General features: G+C 35.1%; 1 protein-coding gene across 2 annotated transcripts in view; it reads right to left on the bottom strand.

Moving 5' to 3' along the window:
• Window positions 1-695: 695 nt before the first annotated feature.
• Window positions 696-14,323, bottom strand: part of CWC22 (CWC22 spliceosome associated protein homolog) — a 62,422-nt gene continuing 48,794 nt past the window's right edge. For both annotated transcript variants that reach the window (XM_061433937.1, XM_061433947.1), the window contains exons 15-20: window positions 10,475-10,552; window positions 9,697-9,849; window positions 8,044-8,171; window positions 6,276-6,377; window positions 5,956-6,176; window positions 696-1,525 (exon numbers count right to left, since the gene is read on the bottom strand). In XM_061433937.1, coding sequence (XP_061289921.1) covers window positions 957-1,525; window positions 5,956-6,176; window positions 6,276-6,377; window positions 8,044-8,171; window positions 9,697-9,849; window positions 10,475-10,552 — 1,251 coding nt within the window. In that variant the 3' untranslated portion in view covers window positions 696-956. The remainder of the gene's footprint in view (window positions 1,526-5,955; window positions 6,177-6,275; window positions 6,378-8,043; window positions 8,172-9,696; window positions 9,850-10,474; window positions 10,553-14,323) is intronic.

Raw genomic sequence — 14,323 nt, 5'->3', positions numbered from 1 at the left:
CTTAAGGTGAGCAAGTACAAATAGCTTATTTACTAAATGCGGTTTAATGTCAGCAAATCTAAAATTTCAGAGGCAATATTTTATTTCAAAAGTAATAAATAATATGGTCACACAGTAACTGCTGAGAGTTACAAGGATAGCAACCCTTAAAATTCTTATAAAAAAACTAAAATTATTTCACTGTTGGTCTTGCCTATATTTCTCATGACTGCATGTTTTCCAATAACGTATTAATCCACATTAAAACTTAAATACATAGTAACTTACCAACAGTGATAGAACTTCAAGGCTGAGAAAAAGCACTAATCACAAAGAATTTCAATTAAAAGTTAACCTAACAGTCCAGAAAGAAATGTTATCAATGAGAAAAGTCCTAATTTTTAAATAAGACAGCTATGTATCTGTTTAAAGACTAACACATACCTAGCTTCACTGAAACACTTCTGAAAAAAAATTATACATACATATTTTGTTAAAGACATAAAATAAAACTTAAAATAATTCCTCTACTTTAAAAAAAGCAAGACTCCTAAGAAAAGTTTATAGTATCTCATTAACAAAGCAAAAACCTTAAAAAGGTTCATCTATTTTGGTCTTCAGTTACAAATAAAAAGTCACTAACAATTCATTATAATAATTCAATAAACAATTAGAAACATTATCAGAAAAAAAACTGTTGATAAAAAAATCATCAATTCAATGAGCATTTGATTGTTTTATTAACAAAATATAGGCAAGAATTATAACCCTCTCTGGTGAAACTTCTCAAATAATTTTTTGTAGAAGGCCTTGAGACGTATCAATTATAAAACATATTAAAATGAAAACATTTTTAAATGTACAAATACAAACCAGTACTTTATACAATAATTCTCTACAAAGTTTGTCAATCGATGTAAAAAATACTTTGTTGCAACTGAATATAAAGCATGTTCAGTTTCTGTGATTTTGCAGAATTATTTTTTTTGCTTTGTTGGAGACTTTTCTCTTCGCCGGTCCTGACTTTTCTTTGATTCTCCGGATTGTTCAGAGTATCGGCTAGGTTTTTCCCATTGCCTCTCAGCACCGTTCTGATACCTATCTTCCTCGCTTCTAGAACCTGAATGTTTTTTATTTTTTTCTCTTGACTTGGATCTATCCCTCCTTCTAAAATTCTCACTGTCCCTGTTTCGATGTCTGTGCTCATTTTCAGAGAAAGAATTTCTCCTCTCCCTTTTCTTTTCGGGATCCCCATGATTACGTGCCAAATCCACGCGTGCTTCTTGGTCTCGGTCATGCACGGCTCTGCTGCAGCTGTTTCTCGCAGAAGGAATCCCTCTGTCTGAAGTGTATGTTGTTCCAGAGCCTCTTGAGTCTCTCTCTCTGGGTTTCTCTGACCTCCTTTCTCTCTCAGTCCTTGTCTCCTGGTGCCGATGCTCTGGCCTCCTTTCTTCTTGTTTTCTGTCATTTATTTCTTGTTTCCTGATCAATTTATCTACTTCTTTACTTCTGTGGTTCCCATGCCCCTTCTTTCTTACATTTTTAGCTGCATGTGTAAAATGAAATATAGTTAGTTAGCTTATATTTTAATCTTAATTTCACAATTGAAAAAAAATCATATTTATTTATACATTATAGGTTTGTTTACTAATTCAGACAAACTGGAAGAAGAATCAAATTAACTGAATGCAAAATCTGATGACAGAACAGTATACAAAAAATATAATTTTTAAGAATATACAATATAATACATTAGTTACTGAAGTAACTGCTTTGATCCTTAAACAAATGTTTTAAATAAGGTATATAGGAAATGTAAAAGTTTTAATGATGTGACTAAAGTGGTACATTTGCACTTACAAATTTTATCCAAAACATAAATTTCAGCCCATATGCATTATGTCATATGAAATATAATGTCAGATATGATACATAATTAAAATACAATGATCCTACATGCCAGCAACATCACTTCCTAAAAGGTGGGTTGAATGGGATGACTGGGTTTGTGTAAAAACAGGAATACATATTTTTCAAATACAAACCTCTGCCTACAAAAATAATAGTCCTGCTACCAGAGAAGTAGTAACTATGCAAAGAGAAGCTATGATGGAATCTAAGCATAGGCTTTATGAGAGCCACAAAGGCTTGATTGCTAAGAAAACTCTTCCAAGGCTTTGAAACTTTTCTTTTATTGGTTTGTCCACAAATATAAGTATTAATTAAAAATATCTTACCCATTTTAAGCTATAAAACACACTTAGCCACTTTGTGTTATCTGCTTTGGGTACATATCAAAAGTACTGAGAAGACCACAATTTCTGTCAAAGGTGGAAAGTTGCCTATCTTTGTCCTACCTCCACTCAAATGTACCAGCGTCTATTTCTCCTGCCAAATGCCTACCCGTGGCAAACCATGGGTCCTGGTTTGCCACAAAGGACCAGTTTCTCTGGTTCCTATCAAGCAGTTCAGCTGAACTACAGCTACCCAAGCAGAAACCATCTGGCTCTGTGCAGAATCAACGCCTCTCTCTGACCCTCTGTATCCCACCCCTGGTGCTTCTTGACACCAAAACCTGAGCCCTACAGTAATATGCATTTTCCTCTCTGGTGTTTGCTTTACAATTTTCTAATTTGGTATATGTTCATATTGCTTTTATGCTATTTAATATGTTATTAACAAAACTGAAAGCTCTCTACTGAAATTGTATGATGAGGCAAATTAATTTTGAATCAGCAAGCTTCCTTACTGCAGCAGTTCATGCTGTGTTATCATCTGTTCTCAAAACAGATACCATGAAATAACAAATTCTTTAGAGGTGAATGGTAAATGAACAATGTTAGTATATTTCAACTTAAGAATAAAACTTCCTGTGAGTAAATGGAGTCTTGCTCTAACAATATAAATCACCGAGTCCCCTAATTCTGGATGCCACATAGTATGTAAAACACTCTGAAGAGAAACAAGTGTGTAAAGACTAGCCTGACTAACCTACTAATAAGGCTGTGAGGACAAGTGCTGCGTCTCTGAAATACACACTAAAAAAACAAGAAATGACATGCATTTTGGGCAATCAGACTCTCTCTTATTTAAATTAAGATACTATGGTGAAAGAAAGCAGAGTTGGCCCTGGGGAAAACAACATAGACCTTTTTAGAAAATGGCATATTTGAAAAAATACTTTACTACAGCACTTCCTCTTCCAAGGAAGATGAAGAAGATTGTGAAAGACTAGTAATGTTGCTGAAAACAACTAGAAATGCCCGATAAACGCTAAAAAATCTGCTATTTAATGGCATTAAAGATCTGAAACAACTTGAGATGCTATAAGGAAGTAAGCGCTCAAGAAAAAAAGGATGGGTGTGTGTCAAAAGAACACAGAAGTCAACTTGAAGGAACTTCTAATTGCCAAAGCTGAAATGATATGAACAAGAAAATAAATGACGGCACTGGACTTTAACTCACAGAATAAGATAAATATCCGTGAGTCTACACTGATATATGTAACACGATTAATAAATAAATGCAGGGGGCACAACTCTTTCTTACAAGAGAAATTTCATTATTAAATGCAGAAAAACAGAGACAAATAGAAAAACCACCATTTGGCAAACATTATAGTAACAAGTGTTGCAGATAAGATCCAAAGATGGGCGCAAAAATAGAAGACTAAAAGAGGAGAAAGAGATCTGCATCGTACTGAATTATCTTCCTATAACAGTAATTTATAGAGAAAAACGGTTTCCATGAAAAATACAGCAGATATCACCATAACCAAGTGATTAAAGTTAGTATCACCTATAAGACATATCAATATTATCAACTTCTCAGTAAGGCATAGTAAGAATAACACATCATCTCTACGGTATCCTGGCCAAAAATGAATAATCTCCTTCTAATCATGAGAAAACATCAGACAGATATTCACACTGAGTGAGATTGTGCACAGTAAGTGACCAAAGGACTTAAAAAGGGTCAAAGCCATTCAAACCAACGAAAGCCTGAGAGAAGCTATCATGGGTTATATAGAAGGCTAAAGAGAAATACAATTAAAGGCCAATAAGGATCCTGGAACAAGAAAAGGGACATCAGTGGAAAAACTGGTGAAATTTAGACTTTTCCCAATGTTAATTTCCTGATTTTGATAACTAAACTATAATTATGGAAGATACTACTAACATTAGGGAAAGTTGGGTGAAAGCTATATGGAAATTCTCTGTACTATTTTTGTAACCTTCTTAGAAGTCAAAATTATTTTAAAATAAAAAGTAAAGAAGACACCAGTGAGCTGGCAAAAACAAAAGGAGGATTAGAAGGGCCAAGATTCAAGAGAAGGCAGAACCACAGAGAAGTGAGCTGATGTCACCTTCTTCCTGCAAGCATCTGCTGATTCAGGGCTGCTGCCGAGGGAAGAAACCAGCAGAGCTCTGGTTGCCTCACAGGGCTTAAGAGACAGGAACAGGGCTAGTTATTTGCAATATATACATGTGACAAAAGAGACATATCCAAAATACATAAATGCACTTATAAATAAACAGAAAAGACAACATAATTTAAAAAGGGTAGGGGGAGGCAAAAAGCTTAGAACAGCCACTTAACAAAAAGAAAAGATTCAAATGGCCAATAATACACAAAATGATGCTCAGCCTCACTAGTGATCAAGGAAATGCAAATTAAAATCACAATGCAATACCACCACATACCCACCAAAATGGCTAAAATGAAAATGGTTAAAACATTAGTGAAGATGGGAGCTACTGAGAGTTGCAACTCTCACACATGGCTGCCTGGATGTTAAGTTGCTTCAATCATGTCCGAGTCTTTGTGACCCTATGGACTGTAGCCCGCCAGGCTCCTCTGTCCATGGCATTCTCCAGGCAAGAATCCTGGAGTGGGTTGCCATGTCCTCCTCCAGGGGATCCTCCCAAACCAGGGATCAGACCCACCTCTTCTGCAGCTCCTGCACTGCATGCAAATTCTTTACTGCTGAGCCACTGGGGAAGCCCCATCCATGGCTGGTGGGAGTGTAAACTGGAATAACCACTTGGAAAGCTGTTCAGCAGTATCTACACACACCCTACAAACCAGGGATTCCACCTCTAGGAACATATCCAACAGAAATGTGTATACACATACGCACATATGTCACCAAAAGATGTGTATCATAGCATTCATGGAAACACTATTTATAAATTTAAATTTCCATTGAGTAAAAAGGATAAATGTTAAATATACTATGAAACACTTGTACATACTGAAAAACTATACAGCAATGAGAATGAATGAAAAATAACTAAATGCCATAGTATGGCTGCATCTGACAAACATAAAGTTGAAAGATAAACCAGACATAAAGGAGTTCATAATACATAATTCCAAAGTTAAAAACAGGCAAAACTAATTTAGAGAATTGCAAATCAGAACAGGAGTTGCCATGAGCCAATGGATGGGAGGAGTGGTACTAAGCAGGGGAGAGAACAAGGGAAGGCTTCTGGGGTACTGACTGCTCTTGTTCTGGGTCCTGGCTACATGGATATGGTTTATGAAAATTTACACAGATGTTCATTTATAAGACATGCACTGAATATGTGCTATGTGTCAATTACTAACATAAGGGCTTCACTGTTAATACTAAAAAAATTAAAATTTCTTTAAAATACAACCATCAGGAAAGCTCCTGCAAAGCAGATGACAGATATTACGAAAGGCATTTCAGTCAGCACTCAGACAAATATTTGCCAATGGAGTATCTTCATTTTGATGAAAAGGATTCCAAAAGATAATCCTAACATTATAAATATTGAATTCAGTATAGACTGCAACAGTGATAGATGATCATTTATATTATTAATTGTGGCTTTTAAACAAGTGAACTCTAAAATAAATAAGCAATCAAATTTTCTCTTCCCTTGTAAACAGCACCAGCAACATACTTGTTAGAAAAGAGCATGATCAATTATAAATGACTTTCAGTACCTGAGGCTGAGCTCTGACTACTGGTGGATGAAGAATCGCTTTCTTCACTAGAAGACTCTGAACTGCTGTCACTGCTGTCTGAATCAGAGGCAGAGGAGTCAGACTCTGAGGAGGAGGACTCGGAAGAGCTTGAAGAGGAGGAGGATTTATCTGGCTCAACATCTGGTTTTTGTGCCACAATGACCTTTGGTGTATTTTTGAGATGCTCACGCAGTTCATCCCTAATTAAAAACATAACCCACTGTTAGATTCTGCCTTGAAGGAACTGTGAGGTAAGTTTGAGATAAGTAAGTTGAATAAACTCTGATAATAATTCTTACGTTAAACCTCCAAGACCAATAGAAGTAAAGAAGTTGATGGCAAATCGAGTGTTTCTTGGGTTATCTCGGGGTAATAATCCTTCAAAGAATGGCTGTAGAGTTCTGAAAAAGAAAATGAACAGAAGAGAACAGAATGCTTGGAGATAAAAAGGCAAAATCCTCATACATTTTTCAGAATTTCTATACATTAAATTAGTAAATGAAATATAAGTAAGTGGTTTAAAAATCACCGATTAGGTCAGGCTGCATGCTATCTAATGACATGAGTAGGGGCAAGTGACAGTTCACTAAAATTGACTTCCAGGAATTCCCCTGACGGTCCACTGGTTAGGACTCAGTGCTTTCACTGCCAGGGGCCCCGGTTCATTCCTGATAGCGGAACTAAGATCACGCAAGTCACGAGGTGCGGCACAAAATAAAGAAATTAAATTGATTTCTATAATTATATGAGAGTTTTAAAAAAAAAACTTTCATATATAGTCAGAATAGATATACGTATATAACACATATAAATCTATGGATACATATGTGTATTTATATTTGAGTGCATGTACAGAAAAGTAAAAAAAAAAAAAGCCCTCTTCTGTTGTACACACACACACGCATGTCTACACAGTACTGTGCAAGGCACGCGGAAGGGGAAAAGTCAAGAGAAATCAAGGGTGAAGACTATGGAATCGCTGTTTCTCAGAAGGGGAACAAATAGAAAAACAGCAATATCACGTGGTTTTGAGTGACACACTCAGTGGACTAAGCAGCAGAGTTAGGAAAAACCATCTTTCATAGGAAAAGGTAACAATATAAGAAGAATGATTAAGAGTTTGCTGGACAGAATAAGAGAAGGAATTCCCAGCTCTGGAAACAGAGGTAAGGGAGCATGAATCAGCTTACTATTATGTTTAATAAGCTGTGCAATGTTTGAGTGGCCAGAATACATCTTGCTGGAGAAGGAGTCCCAGAGCCTGGCAAGTAGACAAGGACCAGTAAGTAAGTATATGAAGCTAAGAGAAGCAAATGGATTGGCCAAGAGCATGTAGAATTCAGGACAGACCTCTGGCGAACATAAGCGAGGCAGGCCAAAGAAGAGAGACTGGCAGGAGCAAGGCAGAATGAGAATAAAGCAAAGTGTCAGTGAGCAAGTGGTCAATAGTGTAAGTGAGACCAAGAGGTCAAGAGGCATGAGGACTGTACAGGACTGGGGGATTTGGCAGATGATCACTGAGAAAACTTTGAAAGGATTTCAGGAGTATGAATGGAGTAGAAGTCAATGTAAGTGGTAATGGGCAATCTGAATACCTGCCAAGAAAGAGAGCTGGGATAGGGATTACAAAGTAGTCCTGGAACAAAGCCTGAGTTCAGCATAATAATCTAAACAATTATACGACTTATAGGACTGACCTTCACCAGTATATGTTTACAATTATCCACTGATAATAAAACATTATCATTCTAAGCCTCAACCTTAGGGTAAAAATGAAATAAAACTACAAATACTCATTACTGGAAAATTCCAATCAGTATGGAAAAATAATTTTGCATGTTCTAACTAAATTAAAAGAGGCATGAAATCTGCATTTTCTCTACTTGAACTAAATGACCATTAAAAGTTTCATGTTGTCCCCTGTCACACAGAACATGAGAGTCAGAGTAGTGACAGAATGTCCTAAGGACTTATTTTTACAACTAAGAGTAGACTTACGGTTGCTAAAGTAGGAGAATAAAAGTAAGAATAAAAAGTGCTTAATTTAAAATTTAATAATAAACTTACTCATCCTTTAATCTTGCATTAAGTTTAGGAAGACCCATGTATTCACACAGTTCTTGGAAAAATATTTTCACAAAAATTCTACTGGATGACGTAGTGGTTTCTTCACTCAGTTTTATACATTCAAGAACCTGAAAATGAGAATTAAAAAAAGACATTATTATTTTGGTATTCAAATGGTAAGACACAGTGACCAATATCTCTAACTTTCAGTGTCCCCTGAAATTATAATTTGTTATCTTCAATAAGAATTATCTATAAATATCTTCCATTACGCTGATAGTACCTGGGAAAGTTTAAGACTGCTTTTCTATACAAATTTTCAAAATGTTAAGATGCTACAGAAGTAAAGTTCATTCTCTTTCCTGAGTACTGTGCTTTTTATAGCAGGGAGGAATATTGGCTTTAGCATATAATGCTAAGATTACTAGCTCCTAAAACCTAGTTATCTGGACGGATGTTATCACATTGTATGTCCAGTGCATGCAGTACGTGAGAAGGGTAAAGACCAAGAATGATGGCTTGTTCTGAATAGTAAGACTAGGGCTTCAAAACTGAAGCTCATAGAGAGATATTTTAGGGTGAAAAAAAGTAAAAGCAACCTCCAGTTTTTAATGGATCATGTGTTCCAGAAGCTTACTATTTCAATTGTTTTAAAACTTCCGTTTCATTTTCCCAGAGAAGGAAGAAAAAAACAAAGTAAAAAAGTTTAATAGCCTGCAGGGTTAGGACACACTTAGTACTTAAAGTATTACAAAATGTGTCCAACGTTTATAAGCTCAACAATGTTGTTTCATTCTACCATTGGGCTGTGGTATTCTACAATATGATCCTCTTTCTTCTTGGATATAATTTCTTTCGAATTTTTCAATTCCTTCAGCCTAATCTACCACTTTTATTCTGTATTACTACCATGGGCATCTTACCTTTTCTGTTATATGGTATTTAACTCCTTGAAAGCAGGGACCATATATAATTCATTTTGGAAGCCCAGTGTCTCTTTCTGGGCACAGAGTTGGTGACTAAACAAATGGTGTTGAATGAACAGCAGTTGTACAATTAAGTGGCAGCTTAGGGAATGCAGTTCAAATTCCAACCCAGTGTACATTTCCCCATCGAGAGTATCTTTCCCTGTTCTATGACTACAGGAACTCCTCCCAAACACTTATCCAACTTCAGTGTTGGCTAAGAAAAATACATCCTGCCAGAACAGTCATTTCTCTCTTGCCCTTACCAGAGGAACTTCTGACAGTTACTCCATCAGGAAACAGGCAGTAACTCAAAGGATCATGTGCCACCAAACTCTGCCGTACATGGATCGGAGCATGCACACACATGAATGCTCACGGATAAGATAAAAAACTATGTTTTTTCTGAAAACATTCCTAGGTATCGCCTTCAAAAAGCATTGTAACGTTTAGACTATTAATATCATTCAAAATGTTATTTCTTACATTCAAACACTGTTAGTTTTTTGATCCCACGTTACATGAATATAACTTCAAAGAGTGCCATTATAGTAGATGTTTGCTCCACATGTCATTTTAAAGTACACTGCCTACATTGGAAAAGTATGGCTATGTTATACTTAATAATATTTAGTTCGGAATAACAGGGGATTAGGAAAGAAGTACAAATATTGACTCATCTACTTACGCTCCATGGAAGTGAATCAGTGTATAAAAGGTGAGCAAACATCTTAGCAACATTTCTCAATTTGTTTGTTTCCAAGCGATGGATGGTATCATATTGTTCTTTGAATATACTTTCAAAGGATTCCATGTATTCTTTTTTTAGCATGCAAAACCGCTAATAAATTAAAAATAAAAATGTCAACACCATATTAAATCCTAATTTTATTCAATCAAAAGTTAATAAATATTTGTATATAATATCAATCTTCTTTGTTGTATAATGGGATGCTTAAAAAAGAAGTTAATTTATACCACTCCTATCTACCTGGGATTTATATGCTAAAACAAAGCTATACACATGGCTGACCACAGATACACACATTTATATAAGATAAATAAATATACTTCTCCATGGGTTAAGTTTGGATTCAAAAAATTATTTTAGCTCATGCTTTATTTATGTTGCCTGAACATGTACTTGACCAGAAACTGCTGTGAAATTTTGAAAAGACAGCATTTAATTGTTCTCTTTGGGAAACTATTACAAAGCATGTGGAATGCCTCAAAGTTCTGGAAGAATGATATGTAATATCAAAGAACTACAAACAGGAAGTGGGAAGGGAGGAAGCTACCGAGATGGGGAAAAACTGTGGAAGGAAAGAACGATTTGTTTTCAGCAAAGATATGTTAGTATATTAGACCAGGCAACAAAGCAGACCCATTAATTCACAATACTCATGTTCAGAATTACCCTTGTGATTTCATCAAAATCCAACATGAAAAATGAGGTCGGAACTCACCCCAGCTAATAAGCCAAAAAATTTCTCATATGTCCTTTGTTGGGCACAGCAATCAAGTATCATGTTGCAGAGTTCTTTCTGTTTGGAAAAAAAGTACATTAATGATTCAAAACACAATGAATCCATGCTGTGTGATAATTTATCAGTATGACAAAGATAGCCTGAATTTTTAAATAAGGTTTTAAAAACATAAAACTTTGTGAAGTTGAGTTATGAAGACAAAACAAAAAATTCAATCTATGTCAAGACTATAGTTCTTTAAAGTCTTCTGTTTGGCTAACAGAAATTCCATGTCATTTATACCAATCAGACTGCTTAAAAAATTCTAAACTCATATAAGTATGAGCCACTTCAAGAAAACCTAGTAAAGGAAACAGATACATCAACAAAAAGAAACTAAATATATCACATTCTAAAAGATTCTATACAGAAATCTTTTAAATACAGACCACCAATACAACATTTAAACCGAGTTATCAAGAATATATTTTGTTAATATGGAAAAGGCAAAACGTGGTGAATCTTTACAGAGGATAAAATAGGCACAACGTCAATGCTAACATAATGACCGCCTTGTTGATAAGAAAATATATTTAAAAGAACAACAACAAAAAAGACCTTTGTGGCTAAGATTTTTAGCCTCAAAATAAATGTTACGCATATAGATCTGTCCACAGATGAATCTAAATAAATAGATGGAATCATTCCATAACTGCTCTTTCCACACACTGTCCAAGCACTTATTTTTGTGTCTTGAAAACTCCTTTGTGAAAATTCTGTTGAACTATGAAATGCAAGAGTTAATCCAAGATCAGGAAATACCAACATCACAAATTACTTATAATGAATAAATATTATTTAATTCCTGAAATAACCCTAATTAAATATGTATCAATTACAGCAATTTCATAGATGAAGAAACTCAGGAAATATGGACAAATCAATGGAGACAAAGTGAAAAAGAGAATAACCCTAACCCTAACTTTGAGTACTGCTAAACTGACTAAAGATCTTTTTCTACAAAACATTTCTTATCAGAAAGTTTAAAAGTAACTTTTTATAAATACATTAACTGTAATGTACTTGTGTTCTATAAACAGAAAGCAAGCCTATAAAATATACTATATACTCTTTCAGTTCACTTTTATTTTTTACCTTTATACTTCAATTAGGAATTCTGACATTTTTGTCCTCTGATAAAATGAGATACAATCTATTAATATGTAATTATTATATATATTTTTAAAAATTAGGTCAATATGCATTTACTAGAAATCTCCTTGTGCACCACCAGATTACACTATCCAGATGACATCCAGATGGCACCACCCTTATGGTGAAATCGATGAACTAAAGAGCCTCTTGATGAAAGTGAAAGACGAGAGTGAAAAAGTTGGCTTAAAACTCAACATTCAGAAAACTAAGATCATGGCATCTGGTCCCATCACTTCATGGGAAATAGATGGGGAAACAATGGGAATAGTGACAGACTTCATTTTCTTGGGCTCCAAAATCACTGCAGACAGTGACTGCAGCCATGAAATTAAAAGACGCTTGCTCCTTGGAAGAAAAGCTATGATCAACCTAGACAGCATATTAAGAAGCAGAGACATTACTTTTCCGACAAAGGTCCATCTAGTCGAAGCTATGGTTTTTCCAGTAGTCATGTTTGGATGTGAGAGTTGAACTATAAAGAAAGCTGAGTGCTGAAGAACTGATGCTTTTGAACTGTGGTATGGGAGAAGACTCTTGAGAGTCCCTTGGACTGCAAGGAGATCCAACGAGTCAGTCCTGAAGGAAATCAGTCCTGAATATTCAATGCAAGGACTGATGCTGAAGCTGAAACTCCAATACTTTGGCCACCTGATACAAAGAACTGACTCTTTGGAGAAAGACCCTGATGCTGGGAAAGATTGAAGGCAGGAGGAGAAGGGGACAACAGAGGATTAGATGGTTGAATGGCATCACCGACATGATGGACATGAGTTTGAGCAAGCTTCGGGAGTTGGTGATGGACCAGGAAGCCTGGCACGCTGCAATCCATGGTGTCGCAAAGAGTCGGACACTACTGAGTGACTCAATTGAACTGAACTGACTGATCCATGAGCAAGAAGGAAGGGGGACCCTGAAGAGGCATGGAACACTTTACAACTGTGCTGGCCAATGTGGTGGCCAGCAATACATAGCCATTTAAATTTAAATTATTCAACATTATGTAAAATTCAAATTTTAGTTTCTTAGTCATACATCACATTTTAAATACTCAGAAGCCACATGTGACCAGTATAGTGGCCACTGTACTAAAAAGGGAAGAATATGAATATTTTCATCAATGCAAAATGTTCTATTGGGCAGTATTATTCGAGAAGCTGATAATCTACTTATAAAACTATCTAATGAAAGGTTTCTCTTTACAATATAAGGTTATTTTTAGATGTAATTATACTGCTAGATTATTATTTTTTTTAAAGGTTAGTCACAAGTTGCCTCAATTAAAATGTTTATAAATGTTTAAGTTCTGAAGAGATGTACTTTGTCAAAATTTAATATAGTACCAAAAAAACCTAAATAACCTTTTCTGAGTTCTGCCACACAACACTAATTCAATATATTAAAATGCATTTTCAACTTCTACCAACACTGTATCTTACAATAACGTAACACTTAATCAGGTTTTAAGCAATATAACATGGTAATATGCTGATAGCATTGCTAATAAAGTCAGCACAACCTGCAAAACAAATGAGTTTCTCTCTGAGACTAAATGCAATTATAAGAGTTATTCCCTGTGGCATAAAATAATTAAATGTTTTAATATTTTAATTAAATATCATAGTGATTTTAGGAGATTCTTTTGAGTGCATGAAAAGAGATGCACTAAGATAGTCTTCCAAATGTTATCAAAGTATGTTGAAGTTCTCAGCACAAATGCTACAGGCCAGAAGACAGTGAAAAGCCATATTCGACATGAAGTAAAAACAAAAAAATTTCTAGCAAGAATGATCTTATCTAGCAAATAATCCTTCAGATATGAGGGAAAAATAAATATTCTGGTCTGTGGTTTCAAGGAAAAAAACAGTGAAGTTAAGTTCTAGAACAACTATCCTCCACATTAATAACATTTTTAATAACAATTATATTCAGCAAATAATGTGACAAGATCATACCATAACTTTAGTTTCACTGATAATTTTAAAGGTTAATTCACTAATTTATTCCCTTCTAATGACAATACATCAAGTATACCCATAATACATATAAGGACACTATTATTAGTATATCAATAAATAAATTTTAAGAGGGAAAAAATAAATTTTTTAATTTGCAAAAAATAATCTCTTCTCAAAATTCCATACCATGGCATTTCAAGAACTAATCTACATTCTTAAACAAGGATTGGGACGCTTTTTCCGGAAAAGACCAGACAGCAAATATTTCAGGCTGTTAGTGGCCGTATATTATTCTCTGCTGCAACTAGCCAATTCTGCTGCTATAGGGCAAAATCAATCACACACAATACACCAACCAATGGGTAAGGCTGCACTCCAATAAAACTTTATTAACAAAAATGGGCAGTGGGCCTGTGCCACAGTATGCCAATCCCTGTAACAGAACATATTTAAGGCCTTAAGTCAAAGGACTTCCATGTAATGTTAACTTAGTTCAGACAGTCACGATCTTTTAGAACCAGAAATCAAATAGCCTATTAGAGCTGATACATTCACTCTGGACCTGTGCTGAGTCTACTACATGTAAATCAAGATGTGAAAAACCAAACCCTAAAAGCCTTTGCTTCAAATTTCAAGCATCCAAAATATAGATGGGCAGGGAGCAATATACATAAGGAAA

Source organism: Bos javanicus, chromosome 2, assembly GCF_032452875.1.
Source record: "Bos javanicus breed banteng chromosome 2, ARS-OSU_banteng_1.0, whole genome shotgun sequence".
In the NCBI taxonomy this organism is placed as follows: domain Eukaryota; kingdom Metazoa; phylum Chordata; class Mammalia; order Artiodactyla; family Bovidae; genus Bos; species Bos javanicus.
This window is presented reverse-complemented; position numbering and strand designations above follow the sequence as displayed.